The following is a 25,402-nucleotide window of genomic DNA, read 5'->3' as shown; positions in this document are numbered from 1 at the left end:
TTATTGCGCTGATTCTGCTCCATACTGATGACGTCTGGAGCCTTTAATGGATGGTATTGTTTGTTTACACATACAATGTCACTATTTTGTTGCAATTTCTTACAAAACTTGCGCGCAAAAAGCAAATCTAGTAGGTAAGTAGGTACTTATGTAAAATCATCAAACTTCTAATGCTCGTAACTCAGTTCAGACTGAGTTTAGAGGTATACATGCCGTAGTAAGTTTTAAGTTTACTATTTTCCACCAGGATGATGTAGTAACGCGTTGGGGCCCGTGGTCTCGCTGGACGACTTGCTCGGCGTCAAGCGACACACCTTTACATCTCAATGAACTTAATAATACAATGACACCACAGTAACAATAATAATGTATCCACCAGTATGATGTAGGGCGTTGGGGCCCATGGATGGTCGCGCTGGACAACTTGCTCGGCGTCGTGCGGCGCATTACACCGATTTCGCCTCTTTTGAGCTCATTTGTGTTGACTTGATACTTATTTCATTTCAATAAAGTTCAGAATTCATTGTCATCAATACACCAAGAGCTATTTTCCATCAGGATGATGTAGTAACGCGTTGGGGCCCGTGGTCTCGCTGGACGGCGTGTTCCGCGTCGTGCGGCGCATTACACCGATTTCGCCTCCTTTGCGCTCATTTTGATACTTATTTCATCTCAATAAAGTTCAGAATACATTGTCATCAATATACATTATTATTTATCCACCAGGATGATGTAGTAACGTGTTGGGGCCCGTGGTTGTGCTGGACAGCGTGCTCGGCGTCTTGCGGCACATTACACCGATTTCGCCTCTTTTGCGCTCATTTGTGTTGATACTTATTTCATTTCAATAAAGTTCAGAATTCATTGTCATCAATACACCAAGAGCTATTTTCCACCAGGATGATGTAGCCACGCGTTGGGGCCCGTGGTCTCGCTGGACGGCGTGTTCCGCGTCGTGCGGCGCATTACACCGATTTCGCCTCTTTTACGCTTGTGTTGATACTTATTTCATCTCAATAAAGCTTAGAATTCATTGTCATCAATACACCAAGAGCTATTTTCCACCAGGATGATGTAGTAACGCGCTGGGGCCCGTGGTCTCGCTGGACGACTTGCTCGGCGTCGTGCGGCGCGGGCACGCAGGCGCGCGCTCGTCGTTGCCGCGGCCCTCAGCCCTGCTATGGAGATAATGTGCAAGTAAGACAACACAATGTTTTTCAGATAGATTTTAGAGGGCAACACAAGATGATGACGTCACCATTATACTATTTTTAATTCTGCAAGGGTACTCCGCAACACTGTTTACGTAAATTCACGCCTATGTCCCGATTTCCAACAAGGAAACGATTACATTATTCAGGAAACCAGGAATTCTGATTGGTTATTATTTTCCCCGGATCACGAGTCGGCCAGTCCGACCCCTTTACCGTTCGGCTGTCGTGGCTTCCATTCCAAACATTTCTTCGTTCCGCTCCGCCTTGGTGGTAATCGAGCCTTACTGTCAATGTTGCTTATGTTGGCATCTCGCTTACGTGAGAGGGATGGCAACATTCGAAACTTTGGATAACGTTTTTGGGAATAACCCGCTGGCTACACAGGAGTTGCAGGTTATTACGCCAACTCAATAATAAATTATTTATTTATTTATTAGGTACACCAACAAAGGCACATACATAATACAGTTCATACATTTTAACATGGTTTAACACATGATGCGTATATGACCTCAATTAATGAATTATTGACTCAATAACACCTCTCGGCAACTCCTGTTTACCAGAATCTACAGCTTGTTCGTTCGTTCGTTTCAGCCGAAAGACGTCCACTGCTGGACAAAGGCCTCCCCCAAGGATTTCCACAAAGACCAGTCCTGCGCCGCTCGCATCCAGGCACCTCCCGCGACCTTCACCAGATCGTCGGTCCACCTAGTGGGAGGCCTGCCCTCGCTACGTCTTCCGGCTCGTGGTCGCCACTCAAGAACTTTCCTTCCTGCCCCAGCGGCCATCTACAGCTTGACCGCAAATAAAAGCCTAAATTATTAGATCTCCTGGATTTCAGATACGAAAATGTCCCAATCTGCCAAAATGTGAGCCTATCTCCGAAAAGCGAGACGTCGAATATTTTACCAGCAGTGAACAAACGACAGAGACGGTGAGTTGGTTCTGCTCTATACTTATGGATTACCGATAATTTTCGACCAGAGCCTAATTATTGAAATACTATGGGGCTTACTACAAAGAGTTAATAGTAATAAGGCCCTATATGTTTAGGACCCGTACCTGCCTGAAGCGACTTACGAAATGCAGCCGGAAGCTATGGCACCACCACCAGATGTTGAAGAGTTTCACATTAAAGCAGGTTTGTTAATGTTTCACTTATTTAATCACAAATACACTGACTGCGCTTTAGACCCTCTAATTAGTGCATTTATTTTTGGGAACTCTGTAACTACACTCGCGAGCAAAAGTATGGAATCACTTACATAAAGTTGTTTCCACGCGATCTTGTGTACTAACGAATTTATTGGTAACAAAAAAAGTGACACCATTTTAAAGATTAAACTTTTATCTTTAAATTGATACCAAATTCATTTAAATCACACCAGTATTTAAAAAGATATCCCGGCTGATGTGAAGAAGTAACGAAAAAGACATGTATCAACTGTTTGATACGTCGCGAGTTGCGGCCTATTTACCCCCTATAAAAGCACGCGTTTTCGGATTTTTGCTTTCACACGTTGATTCATACACATCTCCGCTTCTTTTGATACTTTAACTGGGATTCTACACCTTCAGAAGCAGCACAAATCGTTGCACTATTGCAAGAAGGGCTCAGCCAGCAGGCTGTCGCACGTCAGCTCCAAATAAGCCAGTCCTGGGTTTCGAAAGTTTTAAGACGCTTTCGGGAGACTGGTGGCTTTATCTCGAGACCAAGTTCTGAACAGCGCCGATGCACATCGCAGAGGGAAGACCGTTTTTTCATGTCAACCACTCTATGAAATCGTCATTTGACTGGAATCGACGTCCAGAAAGAGCTCAGAAATATTCGTAGGATAGCTGTTAGCGAGTGGACAGTTTGTCTAAGATATAAGCAATAGAATTTGACTCCAAAAAGGCCTGCCACAGGCTCGAAACTGACGGCAGGTCACCGATAAGCACGCTTTCAATTTGCTCGTACACATCTCGATGGGAAGTCGAGCAAGCCACCCCCATAAGCCACTGTTTCAGCGAACCAGCACTGCACAAATCGCTCCCCAAGCCGCCTATAGACCCGACCTCTTCGACTGCTGCATTGCAAACACAGTCTGCATTCATCGGAAAACAAAACTCGCCTCCATTACTCGCCTTCCCATCAAAATAAGTGCGAGCTAATTGAAAGCGTGCTTGTCGGTGACTTGCCGTCAGTTTCGAGCCTGTGGCAGGCCTTTTTGGAGTCAAATTCTATTGCTTATATCTTAGACGAACTGTCCACTCGCTAACAGCTATCCTACGAACATTTCTGAGCTCTAGCTGGACGTCGATACCAGGCAAATGACGATTTTAAAGAGAGGTTCACATGAAAAAACGGTCATCCCTCTGCGATGTGCACCGGCCATGTTCAGAACTTGGTCTCGGGATACAGCCACCAGTCTCCCGAATGCGTCTTAAAACTTTCGAAACCCAGGACTGGCTTATGTGGAGCTGACGTGCGACAGCCCGCTGGCTGAGCCCTTCTTGCAATAGTGCAACGATTTGTGCTGCTTCTGTAGGTGTAGAATCCCATGTAAAGTGTCAAAAGAAGCGGAGATGTGTAAGAATCAACGTGTGAAACCAAAAATCCGAAAACACGTGCTTTTATAGGGGGTAAATAGGCCTCAACTCGCGACGTATCAAACAGTTGATACATGTCTTTTTCCTTACTTCTTCACTTCAACAGGGATATCTTTTTAAATACTGGTGTGATTTAAATGAATTTGGTATCAATTTAAAGCTAAAAGTTTAATCTTTAAAATGGTGCCACTTTTTTTGTTACTAACAAATTCGTTAGTACACAAGATCGCGTGGAAACAACTTCATGTAAGTGATTCCATACTTTTGCTCGCGAGTGTATAAATTGCCTTAAATTTTCGTGCGATATCAGCATCTCGTACTTTTATTTGGCAGGAATCTTAGCGCTTGTGTCATGAATTATTTGTACTAGCAAAAAACGGAATCTGCTACTATACTATGTTAAAATTACGTTATCACCCTAATAACGTCCCTATACCGGTCCGGTTATCGTTCCCCTTAATGTCACCTGTTTCAGAGCCGAAACCATCTTCCGTATACGATGTGAACGTGACCAGTAATCTGGACTTCAGCGAGCGCGGCCCGTGCCGGCCCGGGTACCGCCACAACCGGTCCACCAACACTTGTGACGGTTAGTGATAATCAGGTCATTTAGTCCCCACTATAGGAGCCTCTAATAAGAGCCTCTGAAATATACCAGATGTTAAAAGGCTATTAAGAGTGGACTGTTATTTCTGAGATAGGCCTGCTGGTGGTGATTATATGCAAGAAGCTATTCAATGAAAAACTCCAAATAGGGCCAAAACAGTAGTATATTTGCTCAAGTCATAAAACTAGACCGCACAAGAGACAGTAAAAAAAGCAACGTCAAAACCAAAAATATTATTTAAAAAATGTAAAAAAAACCATCAATAATATCAAAAAAGGATTGCTGGCCAAACCGCCAGCAACAAAAGACACAAAGGACGTGAACACAGCGTGGAACGCTCACCTACAAGGTGCATAGATGACCTTGATTGAAGGTCGCTGCAAACCAGTCAATCTGAAAATTAGTGGGGAGGCCTATGTTCAGCAGTGGACGTCCTATGGCTGAAATGATGATGATGATGAAATGAGGATTTGACTTGTATTCTCCATGCTGGCCAGACAGGTTGGGGATGCCTGATGTTCGCATATCTCTCAGTGAAATAGTTCATGGGAAAAATGGGTTTGGTCCAAGGATGCAGGAACCACACGGCTAGTGATTTCAGTCAATAGTTTTGATTAATAAACGTATACGTCTCTTGTTTTCATCCGTGTATCCTTCCTAATTCGGTATTGTATGGCTGATAAATAAGTGAGTTTGCGTTACAGACATAGACGAATGCAGTATCGAGTACAACCAGTGTCACGCTACGCAACTGTGCGGGAATACCGCGGGCGCCTACCGCTGCTCGTGCCCGCCCGGCTTCTCCTCGCTCGGGCCGGGCCAGCGCTGCTTGGGTGAGTGCTCGTGTGACTAGACATCGCTCAGTGTCGAGCACAACCAGTGCCACGCGACCAGCTGTGCGGAACACCGCGGGCGCCTACCGCTGCTCGTGCCCGCCCGGCTTCTCCTCGCTCGGGCCGGGCCAGCGCTGCTTGGGTGAGTGCTCGTGTGACTACACATCGCTCAGTGTCGAGCACAACCAGTCCCACGCGACCAGCTGTGCGGAACACCGCGGGCGCCTACCGCTGCTCGTGCCCGCCCGGCTTCTCCTCGCTCGGGCCGGGCCAGCGCTGCTTGGGTGAGTGCTCGTGTGACTACACATCGCTCAGTGTCGAGCACAACCAGTCCCACGCGACCAGCTGTGCGGAACACCGCGGGCGCCTACCGCTGCTCGTGCCCGCCCGGCTTCTCCTCGCTCGGGCCGGGCCAGCGCTGCTTGGGTGAGTGCTCGTGTGACTAGACATCGCTCAGTGTCGAGCACAACCAGTGCCACGCGACCAGCTGTGCGGAACACCGCGGGCGCCTACCGCTGCTCGTGCCCGCCCGGCTTCTCCTCGCTCGGGCCGGGCCAGCGCTGCTTGGGTGAGTGCTTGTGTGACTAGACATCGCTCAGTGTCGAGCACAACCAGTGCCACGCGACCAGCTGTGCGGAACACCGCGGGCGCCTACCGCTGCTCGTGCCCGCCCGGCTTCTCCTCGCTCGGGCCGGGCCAGCGCTGCTTGGGTGAGTGCTCGTGTGACTAGACATCGCTCAGTGTCGAGCACAACCAGTGCCACGCGACCAGCTGTGCGGAACACCGCGGGCGCCTACCGCTGCTCGTGCCCGCCCGGCTTCTCCTCGCTCGGGCCGGGCCAGCGCTGCTTGGGTGAGTGCTCGTGTGACTAGACATCGCTCAGTGTCGAGCACAACCAGTGTCAAGCGACCAGCTGTGCGGAACACCGCGGGCGCCTACCGCTGCTCGTGCCCGCCCGGCTTCTCCTCGCTCGGGCCGGGCCAGCGCTGCTTGGGTGAGTGCTCGTGTGACTAGACATCGCTCAGTGTCGAGCACAACCAGTGCCACGCGACCAGCTGTGCGGAACACCGCGGGCGCCTACCGCTGCTCGTGCCCGCCCGGCTTCTCCTCGCTCGGGCCGGGCCAGCGCTGCTTGGGTGAGTGCTCGTGTGACTAGACATCGCTCAGTGTCGAGCACAACCAGTGTCAAGCGACCAGCTGTGCGGAACACCGCGGGCGCCTACCGCTGCTCGTGCCCGTCCGGCTTCTCCTCGCTCGGGCCGGGCCAGCGCTGCTTGGGTGAGTGCTTGTTACGTGATAACGTGACTAAACTTTAACTGCTCATCAATCAGCTAACAGCAGATCTTTTCTGGACATAATACGCGCCTCGCGTCCTCGTAGACTACTATAAAAAGTAGAATGAGCAATTAATGCTGTGATTTTTATTCTGATTTATAACCGCTTAATATTTCAACAAAATACATTTACCAGACACGATTTCCATTGCGTAATAATGAGAGGTCGAATATAATTTAACTGTCACAAAATATGTCAGTGACAAGCACATTTATCAACCTGGAAAGGGATCAACACCGTATCGGCTTTCGTCGCGAGGCGAAGCGAGGTGAGGCGTTTACATACGATAAATAGGCGTATACATGTGCGTTCAGTACGGAGTTTCATACAAAGAATACAGACCATCTCGAGTTGATATGGTTATGATCCGTTTCCAGTAGGCCTAAGATGCGCGCCGCGATAAGCGGTTATCGCGCAATTTTGACGTTGATAAAAGTTATCACGGCGCCCATCTTAGGCCTACTGGTTGATAAATGTGCTTTCTTTTTGTCGCCAGACATCAACGAGTGCGAGCAAGAAGTGTCGGGCTGCGAGTACGCGTGCGTGAACGTGGCGGGCGGCTACGCCTGCGCCTGCCCGCGCCAGCTGCGCCTGCACCTCGACCGCCACCACTGCGTGCCGCGTGAGTCACTAACACCAGAGTAAACACAAATGAGTAGGTCATCTTCATAGAAACGCACCGACGCGGTTTGTATGTGAGCGCGCCAATACGTATGCGGCGCGTGCGCGCCGCATACGTGTTGGCGCACACACCAATTCGTACGTACACACCTTTTTTAGGCGATTACCTCACCACAGGGCCCCGATTACACTAAAAATTTTCATCTTCAACGTGCCCGCCGACGAACGAACATCAGCTGTTTTGACAAATCCGTATCGCGGTGTCGTATGTCGTTTTGACTTTGCTTGCTTTCTTCAGCGTGTGTTCCCATTTTATTAACTACTTACCTACAATACGAAAATAAATGGCTATAGAAATAATCACATTGTGACTCCTGTCATAGCTAGGATCTACAGTTTGGTCTCTAATTAAACCCAACCTGCGAAGGTTTACTGTCGAAAAGCATACTGACCCAAAGACTCATACTGCGGATCGAATTTATTTATCATTATGTTCTTATTTTTCCAGCATCAGCGTATCGGCAGCCTTTCGCTTTCGAGAACCTCGAACTGGGGGACTATCTCAGCGCATCTTTCGGCCGGCCCCCCAGCCGAACGAGAACACTGGAATTTGAACCTTAAAATGCTTAAACGGTAAATAAAATTGTAATTATTTATTTTGCCACGCCCCTTTTTTCAATAAGTTGAGGAGGTAGGTAATGTGAAAATGTTTGGATTAATAATAAAACATAGTCGATTTATATTAAACATCTAATATATTAACAATTTAAATTATAAATCTGTGTTTGTATTTTCTACAACAACACTATTAAGCCTATAGCACACAGCAGACATGATTCGTAGGGCAATAAAGGACGCGATAAATGCGCAGCGCCTTATGCCGGCTGTATGTTAGTAGTTTTAGGGGGATTCAAAGTTACTTCTCGATATAACCGCCACAAAATTCAGGTGATATAGCAAATAATCTGGTGTAAACATCTTGTCTAATCTACAGGAAGGATTAAATGTTACTATAATATTATTCTAATTCATTTTACTAACAAGTGATGTTACTTTATTTAATTAAAACATCAAGACATGTTAACCTTAGTACTAGTGGGATAATTGTTTACATACCTCAGTACCCTTCTATTGGTCCTTCGAACCAGATACAAATTGAATAAACTATTTTAAGATTTTTTACTGTTTGTTCGTTAATTAATGTATGTTCTAGGGTGCTAGACGGCGATAGAGAAAAATAATAAATGTATTCCTTATCACAAGAGGGAGAAATAATATAATATCCTTTATTATTCACATTGATGGACACAGAAATGTCTCACGCTCCTTGACCATGTATATGAATATTCTAACTTACGTTGGCTGATAAAGTGTCTTTCCAAATTACTTTAGGTTGGGATATAATAAGTTGAACACAGACCGGACGGCTGGAACCATCATTACAACCAACACTACCGCCTACCGCTAATATTAATAAAAGTGAACTAAACATCAGTGTTACAGCGGACGACGTCATTGCGTGGGAATGGGCGGGAGACGCTCCGAGAACATCTTCTTTATAGGTCCTCGCTTTGGGTCCAGCACTCGCTCGTCGCTCTTTCGCGGAACGTTCCTGGAATGAAGTATCTAGTAAAGGCTAGTGAGATTATAAATCTCTGCTCTGAGGTGAATGAATCGGATTATTACATAAAACAACGGATGAAATTCTTGCAGTTTAAGATGGTAAATTCTGGTTAAAATATGGACTTATGAATACACAATTTGATTCATGCGATTTGTCTCAATTTCTCCATGTTATACTTCAGTGCCCCGACCGACTGCGCTAAATATTTTCAACTACAACGCGACTAGACGACGAACGAAATTCACAAATTCGTATCGCGGTGTCGCTTTGACAGCTAGTTCAAACGAAAACAAAACGCAACTGCTTCTTTGTGTAAAAGCTACTTTTTCTGAATTTCTTTACGAACATTTGCTGCGTTTTGGTGAAAAAATAAGGTTTTCGGACTTTTAATTGAAAGTGATTAAATCCGTTGTTTTGTCTTTGTTTGCGGTTTGCGCGTGAACTTTACCGCGATACCGAATTTGCATCTTAGCTGGAATGAAGAAGTGCCAATGAATTGGAGACGTTAGAAATTAGCGCAATCGGGGCACAGGGTAAGATAGTCAACGGGTTATGGTACTCTACTCACTGCCAATAAGGTCCGTTCTTCTGCAAACGCAAGATGTTGTTCTGGCATATCAGCAGCTCATTCTGGAGGTACGTGCGTTGGTCGTTCACCCTCACAAACAACTGCAATCATCAAAAATTCACATTCAGTGAAATGATCGACATGTGCAGCTATAATAACGAGTCGATCAAGCAATCTTTCTATACAGTACTTAACATTAATTAAGTCACATTGTTTATTAGCAGCATGGTCTAAAGCTTGGTCCTTCTAACCGGATATTAGAAGCTAGTCTACACTGATACTAACCTTAGACTCTGAATCTAAACGCCACTCCTTACTACGGAGTGTACTGATTAGATCAGTCTTCAGTCTCTCGAATCTCTTGACTGTGCGAAGTAACTCCGCCTGAAATTTATATACCCACATTTCAAAGAGGATATCACGAGTCTAAGAATCGATAAACATTTATAAAAGTACGATAATCTTATGGATGTTTATGCAATACTCACAGGAGTTAAAATATCCAAGTTGATATTCAAATCGTCGTGTTTTAATTTGCAATCTGAAACAAAAAATGCCCTTGAATTCCAATTTTAACTCGTAAAATCAATTCTATGCAACTGTAAACTCGAATAACATTGCATTTATTAGGATTCATTGATTCGGACATGGAACGCTCGACCTTCGCTCACGTACCACGGCCCTAAGTGGCACTGTAACTGTTGAGTTTGGTGGATGATAAATTATGGCGATGATTTCAGGGACGACAGGGGAATAAATTTTCATGTCATTTTCATTCATGCCACGCTAAAAATTCGGGGTTCGATTCCCACGAAGTTTGTAACATTCGGTTAGTTATGCACATATTATATGGTTAGTTAGTCGATGAAGCACCTGATGTCGTGCCCTGAGTGCCCAAGCAACTGCACTCAGGAGGATTTGATGAGTGCTGCTGACAACGCCACTCTTGTGGCGGAGTTTTGGGCTGACACTGTGTAGGCACGTGTAGGTTTGTTGTCGACACGAAAAGAAGAAGAAGTTATGCACAGATAACATAAAAGTAAAATGGTTGTGATTTATGGATTAGGCCAGGGCCGGATCTACCATATGGCTTTTTGGGCTTCAGCCCAGGGCCCCGTGGATTCAAGGGGCCCCTAGCTAGCTAAGTCAAGTTAAAGTAAAAAATAGACGATAATGTGATAGTAGGGCCCCTAAGTAGTATTAGCCCAGGGCCCCCCAAACTCACGGTCCGGTCCTGGATTAGGCGGTGTTCTTGCTTGCAGATCCAGTAAGTACTTAACCAGTTCAATACATTTTGGGGCATAAAAATTACCCTGAAATTATTATTCTTAAAACCGTTGCAGACAATTATCAATTTTTGTGCGCCGCCTTATCTTCTCTGCTTGACCCGTGGTTGATTGGTAGAGAATGTCACCCGGCATTAAAGTCCGCCACTGTACTCTTAATTTAGTGCAAAAGTTGAAATAAGTAAATATCAAGATGATATCATTAGTTGCTTAACACATTCCGGGACAGAACGTCGAGGGACGGTAGGTACCTACTCTGGACGGAATTACCGTCCTTCGACGTACTGTCTCGGAACGTATTAAGTTCAAATCTTTCAATACGAGAATAACGATAATCATGCTAGACCCAAGTAACAAAACTTGCAGGTTACTGATTGGGGTACTACCTATCCCGCAGACTTTGGCGTTCTTGATCTTCTCTCGCAGTATAGGCAGCTGGTCCCTCAAAGACTCGATGCACTCCATCACCTGCTTGTGCTTGTTGTTCTCTCTAACAAGGTCGTCGTCGCCGTCCCATGGGTAGTCACTCTTGCGCAACTCTTCTTGAATCGACATGATCTGTTTCTCCAGCTCACCATTCTGCCATGCCGCGGAGTCTCTGTTTTAAAGGGAACACTTTATTTGCAGAATGTTGGAGTGGGAGATAAAATAAATAAATAAAACAGAATCCGATTAGAATAAGATTGTATGAATAATAATCCTAATAGGATTGAATTAAAATAATTAGGTAGGTACTTAGGTAAGTATCTACACTCGCGAGCAAAAGTATGGAATCACTTACATGAAGTTGTTTCCACGCGATCTTGTGTAGGTACTAACGAATTTGTTAGGAACAAAAACTGTGTGAAGATGTGTACGAGCAAATTGAAAGGGTGCTTATCGGTGACCTGCCGTCAGTTTAGAGCCTGTGGCAGGCCTTTTTGGAGTCAAATTCTATTGCTTATATCTTAGGCGAACTGTCCACTCGCTAACAGCTATCTTAAGAACATTTCTGAGCTCTTGATGGACATCGATTCCAGTCAAATGACGATTTCATAGAGAGGTTGACATAAAAAAACGGTCTTCCCTCTGCGATGTGCACCGGCGCTGTTCAGAACTTGGTAAGTTTAATCTTTAAAATGGTGCCACTTTTTTTTGTTACTAACAAATTCGTTAGTAGGTACACAAGTTCGCGTGGAAACAACTTTATGTAAGTGATTCCATAGTTTTGCTCGCGAGTGTATTAGGGTGGGACAGTGAAGAAGTAAAAAAACCTGCACTTTATGTTATGACAAGGCTAAACTGATGGGCTGGATGATTAACTTGCGGCTAATTAATTATAAAAGTCGGCCCTGAGAAGATAGTAATTTCTGGCTGAAGCACTTTCCCGCGACTATAAAATATTGCTCTAAATAATTTAGTAGGCGTTAGAAATAGATGAATTAATTTTAAATAAATAATCTATTTGTGAGATGATATTATGCAGAAAGGCTAGATGTTTTTAAGTTTTTTAACAGAAATTACTGGAGATCAAAGATATGATTTTCAATTGACATTTAAAAAATGAGGGTGCTTTTTGCGCTACCACTCACCTGCATGTCTTTTCGTGTTCCAATTCAGTTTTCAAAATATCTATTTCGTTGTCGGTCATGTTGACAACTCAAAATCACTTCAGCTCAGGAGGGGTGAAATAAAATAAACTGAAACAAATGACCTTGGTTGGGGCAGTACCAGATTGATTCAACAAACCATGACAACAGTTTTTACGGCTAACCTTGAATTATACTCAAATCAGAAAAGAAAACAATAATTGATAGCTAGAAACCTGGAAAAAAATAACCATCAACCAGTATGTACAATAGAAAAGGCAAGCTAAGCTTATGATGAGGAAGAAATTAAAATTTCGAGTGCTTATAAGTGCAAAATAGTTTGTGAATGAATCGGAACGTAATTTAAGACATAAAAATACAGTGAGGGCGCCACCTCCACGCAAATCTGTCAAATTACTATGAATTTTCGTTATAGTTCCAAAATACTGGACTGTCCTGTCGATGACATTGACAGTGGGGCGCCACCGTCAATACTGGATCGCTGGTTCAGATTTTTGCCATGTTGGAAACCATATAGTTGAACGATGGTAGCGCCCCCCTGTCATTGAGTTTGGTGGGACAGTTCAGCGTGGGTCATCTATAATTCGTAATTTTGCCACTGATTATAAGTCATGTTGTGTGAATGTCAAACTTGACAAATTCAAATTTGAACTTGATTGTCGGTGTTGTGGATTTTCTGTAACCGAAACAAAAGAATTAAATTAATTTAAAATCACTAAAAATGAGTTTATTAAGTGCTGTGTTACAAGAAGCTGACAATGCTACAAGTGAGGAGTTGAAAAAGCATTGTGATGCGCTTGTCCCTGTAGTAAAAGAACTGACGGAAAGGATCCAACTGTTATCGTTCGCTTTACAACAATATTTTACTGATACCTACATCAATTTTACTCTAACCAAGAGCTTAGAGCAGTTAAACTATAAAAACAGAAGAGCTAATATTATAAAGGATTACACTGCCATAATCCACGATGTTGAAAATATGCGCACTAACTACGGTATGAAAGGTGAGGAGTTCATCAAAAGTTGTGATAAACTAAACAAGGATTTTAAACTTCTCAAAGATTTGTGCATCGTTGTTGAAAGCAAGAAGATTCTAGAAAAGGCAAACCATGATTTTGGTAGGTACAACTATAGTGATGCCATGCTAAGCATTAGAGAGCTACAGAACCAACTGAAAACCTTAAAATTTGGAGATAAACTACAAGAAGGACTCAAAAACTTGAAAGCCCAAGCTGAAAACCAATTAGCCTTATATGCAGCGCAACTGAGCACAGAATGGGAAGAAATCTTCCAGTGGACAGAGAAAAAGAATGTATACTACCTTACTTACTCTCTGTCTGTCCAACAAAGTGACCCAACTTTAATTCAAAAAATACTGAAAACCCTGTATTCTATTGAAAGGTTGAATGCAGAACTTGGTTTGTTTTCTCACTTTTTTATAGATCAACTTTTACATAATGTTATCAGATATAACTGTGAAATATTTACCGAAGATGACATTGGTGCTATAGTGTTCAACATTAAAATAGATTTAAATGATCCCAAGAAGCCAAATTATCAGTCAATTTTCAATAATTTAACTGCAATCTTTGAATTCCTTGAATCGACACTCGGTTCACAATTTGAGGGTGACCGTAAATTCATTGAAGTGTTCGCTGATTCCATCCGTGGGAAGTTCTTTGATAAGATTATAAAAGACTGTATTCAAAAGAAGCTGCCTTCATGTAGCACTAGTTATAAGGCTTATACAGAGATTGTTGAGGAGCTAGATGTTTTCAACAAGTTCTTGATTGACCTCAAATTTGTGGACGCTGATAAATCGCCACTGAATCAATATGTAAATGATACAGAATGCGTATTCTTTAATAAGAAATGTGATAAGTTATTGTCTGATGTCCGTGAGCTTCTAATGGAGAGCATTCTGTGTTCTCCGATTGAGGTAGGCTCTATTACATCTGCTGAGAACGAGTCTATTTTAGATGTGACAGATAAAGATAGTTTGTGGGACCTAAACAAGCCTCTATTTCTGCCAAAATGTGTGATCTCACAGAATGTGAGAAAGATAATGGCTCTTATTGTGGACCATTTGGAGGAAAGCGTGAAATTACCTGAGAAATACAGGCAAAAACTTGCAATGTACATAAAAGACGTTGCTGTTATGTACCAATGTATCGTCCCACAGAACTGTGAGACCTATTTAGAAAACAGTCCTTTAGAAATTGGTGAGTAAAAATTATATTAACTACTAAAGCTATGACTTGATAATGATTATTTAATCTATGTTTCTTTGAATTTGTTTCACATCGCTCAACTTACACAGCTGACTGTAACTTGATTTTTTAATGTGACTTCAACTTAAGGCCTAGTTCACCAGATATCTGGCAGATAAAGGATCTTTATTGTTGTCTCTACCTTTCTGAATCTTTACCAGGCTCCATTGAAACTGATCTTCATTCAACACAACATTCCTGCTTCCACAGCACTATTCTTCAACAACTGCTTCTACCTCGCGCACGGTTTACTCGGGCCGCCATGGAAGGCCTCGCTTCCGGAGCCCCTGGCTGACCTACTGGCTACCCTGCTGCTGGACAGCATCCAGGATTTGAGGATATTGGCACTGGAAAAAATGTCCATGTACCTCCAGAAACAGAAGAATAAAATTGTGGAGACAGTGGAGTGTAGGGGTAAGTTGCATGTTTATATAAGAGTTGATCTACATGTGAATGGGGCAGAAAAGTTCTCGAGTATAGTGACTACAGACTGTGGGCAGGCCCTCCACTAGGTGAACCGACGATCTGGTGAAGGTCGTGGGAAGTACTTGAATGCGGTCAGCGCAGGACCGGTCGTTGTGGAAATCCTTGGGGGAGGTCTGTGTCCAGCAGTGGACGTCATTTGGCTGAAACGAATGAAACAAACTACATGTGAATATGAACAACTTTTTAAGGGTCTAATAGTAAAACTGCCTACAAGTAAGGTTTTCCCTTGATTTTTAGAACCTATAGGCTGTTTTTAGTGTCACGCAGACTTTGGATTTGTATGAACTGCTAGGGAGCGGAGCGGTTCCTCCGGACCGCATTACTCTAAAACGCTCCGTAGAAGTTCATACAGATTGGCCGTGCGGAGCGGGTCCGCACCGGACGGTCCGCGTGACACTAAAACCAGCCTAACTCTGTAAAATGAACTGAAACTTTCTTAGGACCTCCAGACGTGCAACCCTGGAGCCAAGACCGCTACGAGCAGTTCGATACAGCAGTCAACGACGCCGTGCTCCTACTAAAAACCTTGAGGAACGCTTGGCAACACATCCTGCCCCCTCGCATGTATGAGAAGTCTCTTTGCGCGTTGATCCAGACGCTGTGCCAGTCGGTGTTGATTAGAGTCTTTGCTGACACCAAACCTATTTCTGAAGAGCTGGTTTACATGATGGCAGTTCGGCTTGAAGAAACTATTAAGGATATTGAGGGACTGTTTGAGGTAAGATTACTTTTTTTTTAAATAATTTTGAAAATAATTATGTTCCCATTCCTTGCTTAGTTAACATAATAATTATTTCAATGTTATTCATTACAAGTCATTTCCTAATTATAAAAAACAGATAATCATAATGTTTTGCTTTCAACTTTTAACTAAGCATTTGCGACATTCTTCCCCTATTGTATACAAAGTAAACGGTAACTAAGTTTTATTGATATTGATAAGTCCGCCTACGTGATACCATTTCGATTTCCTACAGTTAATCCTGTGGTGTGCAATAAAAAGTATTTAAATATATTATTAATTATTATGTAATACTGTCCCATACTTTCAGGAGCCAATCCCCTTCGAGAGCAAGATCGACGTCTGGAGCAAGTTCACCAAGCTGCCACAACTCCTCAAAGCCCAACTGCTAGAGTTATCATCTCTATGGTCACGGGACACGGAGCTTCCTCTACGCTACTCCTGCGAGGAGATACGCCAGCTCGTCAAGATGAGGTTCCCTGATGACAAGTATAGGCTGAAGATCTTGAAGGAGATCCAGTGATGATACAAACCTCTTTTACAGTATGTATTGTAAATATTTTGAAGATTTTATATTAAACCTTTTTGTTACATGTGAAATTATTTATTTGCTAGTGGTCTAGAATCTAGATAGTGCTTAATCTCGTACGGAAAAGTCGTAACTCCAAAGTAAGGTAACAGACATGTACAGGGTGTTCCAAAATAAACACGCACAATTCACACTGCCACTGAGGCAGCAGGGCCTAAGACGCATTGAACAACCCTCCTAATGTCTTTTTTTTTTCTCTTTATTTGGGACAACAAACAGTTACATTGAGGGCTTATGTACTAAATCTTAATAATTTGAAAATTTTGTAACAATGCAACCAGCACCATTGTCCACAGATAGGATCTAAAGTAGTAAATTGCAGAGCTTCAACAAAATTAAACTATTACTTTCTTAATGTGTAAATGTCCATTAAAAAAATAACTAAAAGTGGTTAAATTAGGCATGCTATTTACAATACACTAAAAACATAGCGAATAACTGAGTAGGTTCCTAAAGTAATGGATTGGTTGAATGATAAAGAATATTTTTGAGTTATATGATTAAATTACGTATGAAAATCCACCCAAAGTGGTGTTAAAACGAATAGGTATGTAAGTAATTGTTTTAGTAAGTCTATCTTTTACATCAACTAAAAACGTCGTCGTTTATAAAAAAAAATAACAATAAATAAAACGAAAATTACCCAATCTGACTGTAATTGCACTAAAGACTGTTGAGGAGTTGTTTGGTACAAATTAATATTTTCTATTCACGTTGCGTGAACAAATAACCATTAAAATTTAATACCTTATATGAATCACAGGTAACTTATACGCGCCACCATATTTAGTCAATTATCTAATAAGGTGCTATAAACGATAATCAAACAGTTAATATTTCTGTATCAACGTAATATGGCGTGCAGTAATAATTTACGCGATAATGTAAAAATGTTCACAAAAACACTCCGTCCGCCGCCGGCGATCGCTTTCTTAGCTAATATGCTCAATTTTAAATTATAATGCCGTTCTTGTACGAGCCATAGACTGCTAGTACCGCGTCTTTCCTACGCTCGTTTCAGCCAAATGACGTCTACTGCTAGACGAAGAATTTCCGACTGCTGAGCTGTCCGCATCCAGTTTGTTCTCTTTACCGAATAGCGAAGTCTTTACTCACCAAATATCTTTAATTATTGACTTTTGTCTGTGCTTGAGATTAATTTGTGTTTTGAGGTTCATTTTGTAACACTGACTACATAGTTCAGGGGTTCGTTTGAGTAGATGCGGTTGTGGGTTTGAATTCCGCCATGGCGGCATGGCGGCCGCTGGCGCGCCAGCGGGAAACAGTTTTATGTGTAACTTGATATAGGTCTAGATAGGTTCTATGTTCCACAGTTTTATATAGGTTTTTAAACATCTAGATTATGTTATAGACCAGTAAGAAATGTATGTGCTCGTTGGTATAATGTATTAAAGTTTATTAATTTAACAGGCATCAGAAATATTTTATAATAAATCAAGTTGTCCTGTAATCCAAGCCTGTAATGCAGCTTATGCAGCTGCATTTAAAAATGCACTCAAGTAAATTAATTTAAAGACAGCTCATAAAATAAATGCCAAGACAACACAATTAGTATAATTGATGAAAATAAGTTATTGTTTATTTAATTTCAATAAATTTTACCCGGAATCTTGCTTTAAAATGATAAGAATTTACCGTTTAATATGACTTTATTGTTCTAAACGGACAATATTTTTGTAACAAGATACTTATAGTAGGTAATTATAAACCGTATATGGACAAAACTACTTAGACACAAATTACACTTATTTACCATTTAAAATGCTATGAAAGACAGTAATATTTGTGTTTACGATAGTTTAGCGTGAAGGCTATTTTTCACCGCCTCGCGTGTTTGTTGTGTTGCGCAAACTCTCACGCATGGCCGTGCGGAAGAACGGAAATAGGGAAATGTGCTCTTACACGGGGTGTTGTTTTTGTAGTTTTTATAGGGAAGTTCTAAAGCCTGGTCCGTGAGCACGTAGAATTTTGTCCAATGACCCCAAGCTACCCATCCTTATCGCTCGCGCGTAATTATATTGCTGTCGCGACTGTGCGACTGGCGCCCGCAGTGAGTGTGCGAGCGCGACAGCAACATAATTAAGCGCGAGCGTAATTATTTTGCTCTCGCTTTGTGGTTAAGGATGGGTAGCTTGGGGTCATTGGACAAAATTCTACGTGCTCACGGACCAGGCTTTAGCTAGGCTATAGTATTTATAACAAGAGCACATAAAAATATCGGACCATTTAAATTAACCATGCTTGATTTTTTAAATTGTATTTTTGCGTGTTATGTTCTTTACAAAATTGTGCAAACCGAAGTTCAAGTGTTTTGAACATTCTGTGTCTAAAAACATGTTAGGTTTTTGTGCACAAACTCATTGATATGAGTCACTTTTTCCAATTTATTGATTTGATACTGAAACGATTGGTTAGAACAATTTAACTAATAACCGAGTTAGAATCGTCGATTGAGTGTCGTGGAATCGTATGTATTTCATAATACCACCCATTAGAGTTTCTTCACCCAGTTAAGTAATTTAATATCTACTGCTTCAAAAAAGATCAGCCTGTAGTGCATATAGCGTTTATTTATTCAGTTTTTCTAATACACATCGTCTGTTGGATAACGAAGGATTGGGCGATCAGAACCCAACGTTAGGTAAGGGCGTTGCGTAGATATTCGTCGAAAAGGAAATGAAATCACCACAATAGGCCCACATAAAAGTTATTTGGAAAATCTTACCTAAACATTGGTAATCGATGTTATATCGAATGATATATTTATTGTAATACCTGTTGAAATTCAGATCAGCTCATTTCAGAATCTATTTACAGTTTCCATAATGTTGTATTTACTTTAGCAGAACTCAATATTTACTAGAGTTAGTTATCGATATTACATAAGACAATAATAAATATTAGTAAAACAAATAAGTCCTATTTAATAAGACTTATGTAAGTAAGTAACCTTAATGTTAACGATAATTGAATCTGATTTAGTGTATCGCATCAAGTTTTGATTAAGTAAATAATTAATCCTGTCAATAAACCCATTTACTCGTCGATTTATTATGAAACATTTACACAAAGTAGAACGCTTATTTATTGAAATTAATACAACGAATTAAGAAACGCTGGAATGAAATTAATTAAGTTCTTACAATACATTATGTACCCATTCCAGAAAAATCTATCACAAATGTTTTATTTACCTAGCAATATGGTATGTCTGTGTTTAAAATAATTATCAAACCCTATAACTGCTTCAAAATCTACAATCAGTGAAGAAATCAATCATTTAATAATGAGGTCAAACTTTAGGACTTAAGGTTGATCACAAGTACAACAGCAGCAATTACATAATTATCTTTATGTAATTCCTTGACAATATTGGGTTATTTGTCGATTAGCGCTCGTGTGATGATAGATACTCCTTTGAGTAAGGTATGCTTTGGTTTCAGACTCAGTCAAAAATTTTAATATGTTTAAATATGGTAAGGTTATGGGAAGAATTATTAGAACATTCGGTAAATTGGCCTTGGCAGAGAAAGTGGCGTCCCGAAACCCAGCCACCCATTACGCGAATGCTATATAAGTGAGTGGCGCTTCCTCCGGCCCTCAATACGTACGTTTCATGCCAGTGACCGGCCGCCGATGCCCACTATGCAACACCTTTCGGTAGGTACCTCAGCTGAAAGACGCGGGAAAGCTTGGAAGCGCGGGAATTTTCGCCGCCATTTTTGAACGTCAATTTTTTCGTTTTTTTTCCGGAGTGCTGTGATTGTGGCCAGTGATAAATCAAGTGAAAAGTGATTTGTGATGATAACAGTGATAATACGGATGTGTTTACTGTGAAAAATGGACTGTGAGTAGACAGCTAATAGGAACCAAAACTTTGGAGAACTTTCTGCTAATGGTTTCCAAGTGATTTATACAAGTTTTACAGTGACTTCAAATTAAAATTGTTTTTTTATAATGGATTAGATATTAAATCACATATTTTCCTTGTTAATTTATTTGTGATGTTAATTCGTTGCTGTTATTATTTACTTTTTAGTTGAAATGTTACGAATATAATATATTTTTAAAAATATTTTCTTAATTTAGATTCCATTTTTTCTAAAGTTTGGTGTTCAAAATACTAACCCAGTAAGTTATGAATGAGTTCTTTTAATTTTCCGGTATAATAACTGCCGAATAAGTAATTTTGTAGTATTTAATGTATTTGATTAACCTGGTTTTTAAGTACGACAAAGATGTAGGCAAATAATTTAATTGATTGCAAGCTATTATGGAACCATTCACAATTAAATATAATTAACTCAGCAAGTAAACAACATAGAAACCATAAATCAATTTTTACTAAGAGAATAATTTTACAACAACAGGTATAATTTTCGCAAATATTACCTATAGATATTATTATTTCTTTGTCATCATTATCGGAACTCAGTATTTACTAGGAAGCCACCCAAATATGCTCCCACCACACCCCCATACTTATTCATTGACTTCTTTCCATCCAATATGGACGCGGAAGGGAGCTCGCGTGTTGTCTGCGCGTGCGCACAAAAACGCAAGCGACGTAAATCGCTGGGAACTCCACAACACCTACGTTTATAAATTAATGTTACACTTTTTCTGACGAGTAAATCACTTTTTCCGCACTCGGACTCGCTGTATTGGAAAACGTAGAACTATGCGCGGTAGACAACAATACACATCGTTGAAATGCTAGTATAACATAATTACTTGTTGAATATTGCCATATAATATCAAGCGATTTAAACGATTTAATGTTTTATTGCTTTTAACGTTTTCATTGTTTGTTGGTATAAAACGAAATCGTGTTAAAATAACATTAGTGGCGATTTTACGTTGTAAATAATATTTACCTTTTTATTTCGAAAACTATTTTAAAATTTCCTTTTCCAGACGGCATTCCTGATCATCGCGTTAGTGATCGTCGTCAATGCAGGACCAGGCGTGGCGAATCAGCATGACAGCCAACCCAAGTTTGACCAAATCGCCGAGAAGACGAATAATAAAAACGCTTTAACAATCATAGACGGCCCAAAGTACGTAGCCAAGCCCGAACCGACTCAGCCACCAGTAAGGACCAACGGCCATGATCACAAACCGGAGCAGCGCCCTCCGAGCAAGCCGCCGATTCATCCCGAAAAACCACCGCAGAAATACTATGTCGACATCTCTCGGCCTTACTACGGCCCCGTGCAGAAACATCCCCCATCCAGACCCCAATACTCGCAACCGCTAAAACTATATCCACCACCGAACTCAATTTACAACTACCCGAAAGTTATCCCTCTACCACCACACCACAAGAAAACTTACTACACCAAACAACAGGCCCGACCCATAATCTATAACAAACCACCGCCAATTCCTCCAAACAACAAAACAGTGATCGTAAAAAGTCCGAAATTCAGTTTGCCAGTTCAAACCATCACTGGAGTGCGAACGGACTTCGTTAAGCCGCCGAGACCCAACGTGACCACACCCACCACAGTTGGGACCACGACTACCACAAAGCGACCGCTCAGAACAAAGAGAATCTGGCCGAAAAAAATTCTCGATAAAATGAATGCGACGTTAAATAAAACAAAATCGACTAATGACACGACACCGACTAACAGATCCGATATCACTGAACATGACTCATCTCCTAGCGCGAGCGTGACGAGGATCCGATACGTGTTTAAGAACGACACTTCCCCGACCACTGCTGCCCCGCGCCGCGTGTACCGTCCCGTCACCAGGATTCCCAAAGTAAGGGCCACCACTCCCTTCTACAACTACACCACGTTCGAACCTAACGATTGGATACCCATCGTCCCGCCACACTACTATCGCGGCAGGAAGCCGAAACAGACCCCCATAAGTAGACGATCTGACGTCACCGGCCCCGAGCAATCTCACTTGACTAAACGAATGCTTTACTTACAATCGTTTGGACTGATCCCCGTGCAAAATTTACAACAAAATTTGCAGCAAAATTTACAACAAAATTTCCAGCAAAATTCACAATCTCAAGCGCCCGAAATGTCGAGAAAAAAAATGGTATATTTTAAGAAGAAGCGCCAATTGAACCCTTATTATTCTGGTTACAGCGAGAAGCCAGGTGCGCAGCCGCACTTTGTGCATGAGGACCTCCACGGGGAAGCGAGCCGCGTCCACGTGCACCAGCCGCGGGTCGTGACGAAGATCAAGCATCACCACCACCACCACCATCACAGATACATCAAAACGGTTGAAAAACCGGTCAAAGTTCCGTACAAAGTGGAGGTGCCGAAGCCGTACGCGGTCGCGATAGAGAAGAAGGTGCCGGTGCCCGTCGACAAGATAAAGATAGTGGAGAAGCCGGTGCCGTACGCCGTCACGGTGGAGAAGAAGGTGCCGGTCCCGATCGCGATCAAGGTGCCGCACCCGGTGCCCTACAAGGTCGTGGAGAAGGAGTACGTACCGAAGCCCTACCCGGTGGTGCAGCAGGTGCCGGTGCTCAAGCACGTGGAAGTGAAGGTGCCGCAGCCCGTGCCCGTGCCTGTGGAGAAACGCGTGCCCTACCCGGTGGAGGTCCGCGTGCCCGTCGACCGCCCCGTGCCCGTGCCCGTCCCCGTCGAAAAACAGGTGCCCTACCCCGTGCCCGTCAAAGTCTTCGTGCCCCAACCCTACCCAATCGAAACCAAGGTCCCCTACCCCATCCAAGTCCGGGTCAAGGAACCCTACGAAGTCGTCAAGCACGTGCCCTACAGAGTGCCCTATCCCAAACCCTTCACGATCAAGGTGCCCCAACCGATCCCCTACACGGTCGAGAAGAAAGTTCCGTACCCGATCGAAATCGAGAAGAAGGTGCCCTACCCGGTCGAAGTTTTGGTCCCGCAGAAGGTGGAGGTGGAGAGAAAAGTACCGGTGTACATTCCGAAACCTTATCCGGTAGAGAAGAAAGTGCCTTATCCGGTCAAAGTGCCGTATCCCGTGAAGGTGCCGGTGCGAGTGCCGGTCGAGGTGCCCGTGTACGTCAATCACCCGTCGTACTACCAGGAGCAACACGAGCACGACGAATACGATAGAAGCGCGGTCACGCCTCATGGCAACGCCGCCTACGACTTCCACTCCCGATCCGACAAAGATGCAGCAGAATCAGAAAACGTTACAGTCACCGTTACGACCACGCCGACGACAATTAGCACCACGCCTAGCTCTTGAACAATATTTATTGGATTATTGTTTTTGTAAATACTTATTCAGTAATTTTTAATAAGTGGCAGTTAGGAGTTACAGGACAATATTTAGTACCTTATAGCATAATCTGTAAGTTATTGACGTGTGAATGTGTGGGAGTTGACCACGAATCGAGTAAATGAATGATACTGTGATAATTTTTGTTTTCATTTATCTTCTATGATAATGTCAATTTAAATCATGTAAATGTAGGTAATTGTCATTTAATTCTCAATGCAAATGTCACAGATTCTACCTCCAGTGTGTGATTCCTTACGCGCTTTTCCTTCTTAGAAGATCGTATTCGTACGATGTAATAAAGTTTGGAGATTATATCAAAGCTATTAGGCATTTCTGTGTGCATCTACTGGCTTGAAAAATATTGTTACTACGAACTTCCTCGAGCTACATCGAACGTCTTATGATGTCAGACATCGGTGTTTCCTCAGATTTAACTCAAACAAAAAGATCACTTACACGTCCAGAAGAAATGCAACGAACCGACTCAACAATTAGTGCAAGTGACTTCTAGCGGCAAATTATACGGCGGCGTGTCACTCACCCCGCGAGACGCGGCGAATGATTAATTGCTTTCGCTAATAAGGTAATGTGTTCATTAGTTTTCTAACTAAATAATAATGTAAAGAGACGGCATGCAATTCGATTATGTCAATTTCATCTTATGTAAGACAAACAAAAATTGGGAATACCATTTTTCTTCCTTAGTTAATTCCCTCTGAGAATGAGCGGAAGACAAATTGATTTTATTAAGCCTACAGGAATGTATACGAGTTTAATGCAGTAAAACTTGTGCTATATGTACTAGAACACTTTGTTTTCCTACTATTGTGAACTGTAAGTAAACTGCTGATTTATGATTTTTTATAATGCGGCTTGTAGGTATTTTATTATGATCAATAATAAGCATCGAAATCTTGCTTGGCTAGTAAAGTTTAGAACAAGTTAACATAAACTAAATAAACTAAAATAATAACATTAATAAGAAAATAACATAAAACAGTTACTTAAAAACGATATTATAGTGTATTATTTATTTATTGATTTTATTTTCAAACTTACATGCACATAGAACTGTGTACATAAGGCGAACTTATTATTGTGTGTCATATAAGGACACGTTACGTATTTATACGCAATTGGCGCGTAATAGTTTTATTATTATTTATGTTAAATTACGTCTACCAAATGTTATGTTATTGATAAGTAACCGACCGGTTATTGAGGGGCGATTCTCTAATGACGGCACAAGGAAGCGCGCTTGAAATCGTTACAGACCACTTGGCGCGGCGGTAAGTATACGCACATTTCTTTCAATTAAAACGATTGACGTTTCTCTTTGGCTAAGGATTCTTCCAGAAAGAATTTATGGGGTGGTGACAAAGTCGGTATTTGCGTTACTTCATCCCGTAATCCTACTAATATTATGCGAAAGTTTGGATGTCTGGATGTTTGTTACTCTTTCATGCATAAACTACTGAACGGATTTTGACGGATTGTTTAAAACCCAGAATAACACATAGGCTATAATTTACGACGATCTGTGCCAAACTGAATTTCACGCGGGTGAAGCCGCGGGCAACAGCTAGTGTTACATACATGTATCTCATATAAAGCACGCGGAAATCGCTTTTCATAGGGGTAGGTGGGTAGGCCTAATGAGATAGCCAAATACAAAAATGATCGTATTATTTTCGTATATGTAGGTACAACTTTGTCCCACGACATAAGATGATGTTGTCCCCACCATATAGCGATAGAGAAACAAGATAATTTAATA

The 25,402-nt window shown here is 42.0% G+C and overlaps 3 protein-coding genes across 3 annotated transcripts; 2 read left to right on the top strand and 1 right to left on the bottom strand.

Moving 5' to 3' along the window:
• Nucleotides 1-1,074: 1,074 nt before the first annotated feature.
• Nucleotides 1,075-7,915, top strand: LOC135081317 (adhesion G protein-coupled receptor E2-like). The gene is made up of 7 exons (XM_063976041.1): nucleotides 1,075-1,197; nucleotides 2,059-2,151; nucleotides 2,271-2,358; nucleotides 4,285-4,398; nucleotides 5,121-5,249; nucleotides 7,081-7,206; nucleotides 7,714-7,915. The coding sequence occupies exons 3-7, from the start codon at nucleotides 2,301-2,303 to the stop codon at nucleotides 7,824-7,826; spliced, it is 540 nt and encodes a 179-aa protein (XP_063832111.1). The 5' UTR covers nucleotides 1,075-1,197; nucleotides 2,059-2,151; nucleotides 2,271-2,300; the 3' UTR covers nucleotides 7,827-7,915.
• Nucleotides 7,916-8,702: 787 nt separating this feature from the next.
• On the bottom strand, nucleotides 8,703-11,282 carry LOC135081316 (uncharacterized). The gene is made up of 5 exons (XM_063976040.1): nucleotides 11,070-11,282; nucleotides 9,886-9,938; nucleotides 9,683-9,781; nucleotides 9,398-9,498; nucleotides 8,703-8,817 (listed from the first exon to the last, which is right to left on the bottom strand). The coding sequence occupies exons 1-5, from the start codon at nucleotides 11,236-11,238 to the stop codon at nucleotides 8,718-8,720; spliced, it is 522 nt and encodes a 173-aa protein (XP_063832110.1). The 5' UTR covers nucleotides 11,239-11,282; the 3' UTR covers nucleotides 8,703-8,717.
• Nucleotides 11,283-12,931: 1,649 nt separating this feature from the next.
• LOC135081202 (uncharacterized) lies at nucleotides 12,932-23,762 on the top strand. Its single transcript, XM_063975949.1, is given in 5 exon segments — nucleotides 12,932-14,536; nucleotides 14,717-14,956; nucleotides 15,478-15,746; nucleotides 16,081-16,233; nucleotides 21,298-23,762. Coding segments are annotated over 5 exon segments (4,497 nt in total). The 5' UTR covers nucleotides 12,932-12,993; the 3' UTR covers nucleotides 23,590-23,762.
• The last annotated feature ends 1,640 nt before the right edge of the window (nucleotides 23,763-25,402 follow it).

This window comes from Ostrinia nubilalis, chromosome 19, assembly GCF_963855985.1.
Source record: "Ostrinia nubilalis chromosome 19, ilOstNubi1.1, whole genome shotgun sequence".
Classification (NCBI taxonomy): Eukaryota; Metazoa; Arthropoda; class Insecta; order Lepidoptera; family Crambidae; genus Ostrinia; species Ostrinia nubilalis.
This window is presented reverse-complemented; position numbering and strand designations above follow the sequence as displayed.

Coding starts and splice junctions, on each gene's coding strand:
- LOC135081317 (XM_063976041.1), top strand. CDS start 2,301: ATGCAGCCGGAAGCTATGGCACCACCACCAGATGTTGAAGAGTTTCAC. Junction 2,359..4,284: donor AGAGTTTCACATTAAAGCAG/GTTTGTTAATGT, acceptor CACCTGTTTCAG/AGCCGAAACCATCTTCCGTA. Junction 4,399..5,120: donor GTCCACCAACACTTGTGACG/GTTAGTGATAAT, acceptor TTTGCGTTACAG/ACATAGACGAATGCAGTATC.
- LOC135081316 (XM_063976040.1), bottom strand. CDS start 11,238: ATGTCGATTCAAGAAGAGTTGCGCAAGAGTGACTACCCATGGGACGGC. Junction 9,499..9,682: donor GTTTAGATTCAGAGTCTAAG/GTTAGTATCAGT, acceptor TGATGATTGCAG/TTGTTTGTGAGGGTGAACGA. Junction 8,818..9,397: donor AAGAACGGACCTTATTGGCA/GTGAGTAGAGTA, acceptor ACTTCATTCCAG/GAACGTTCCGCGAAAGAGCG.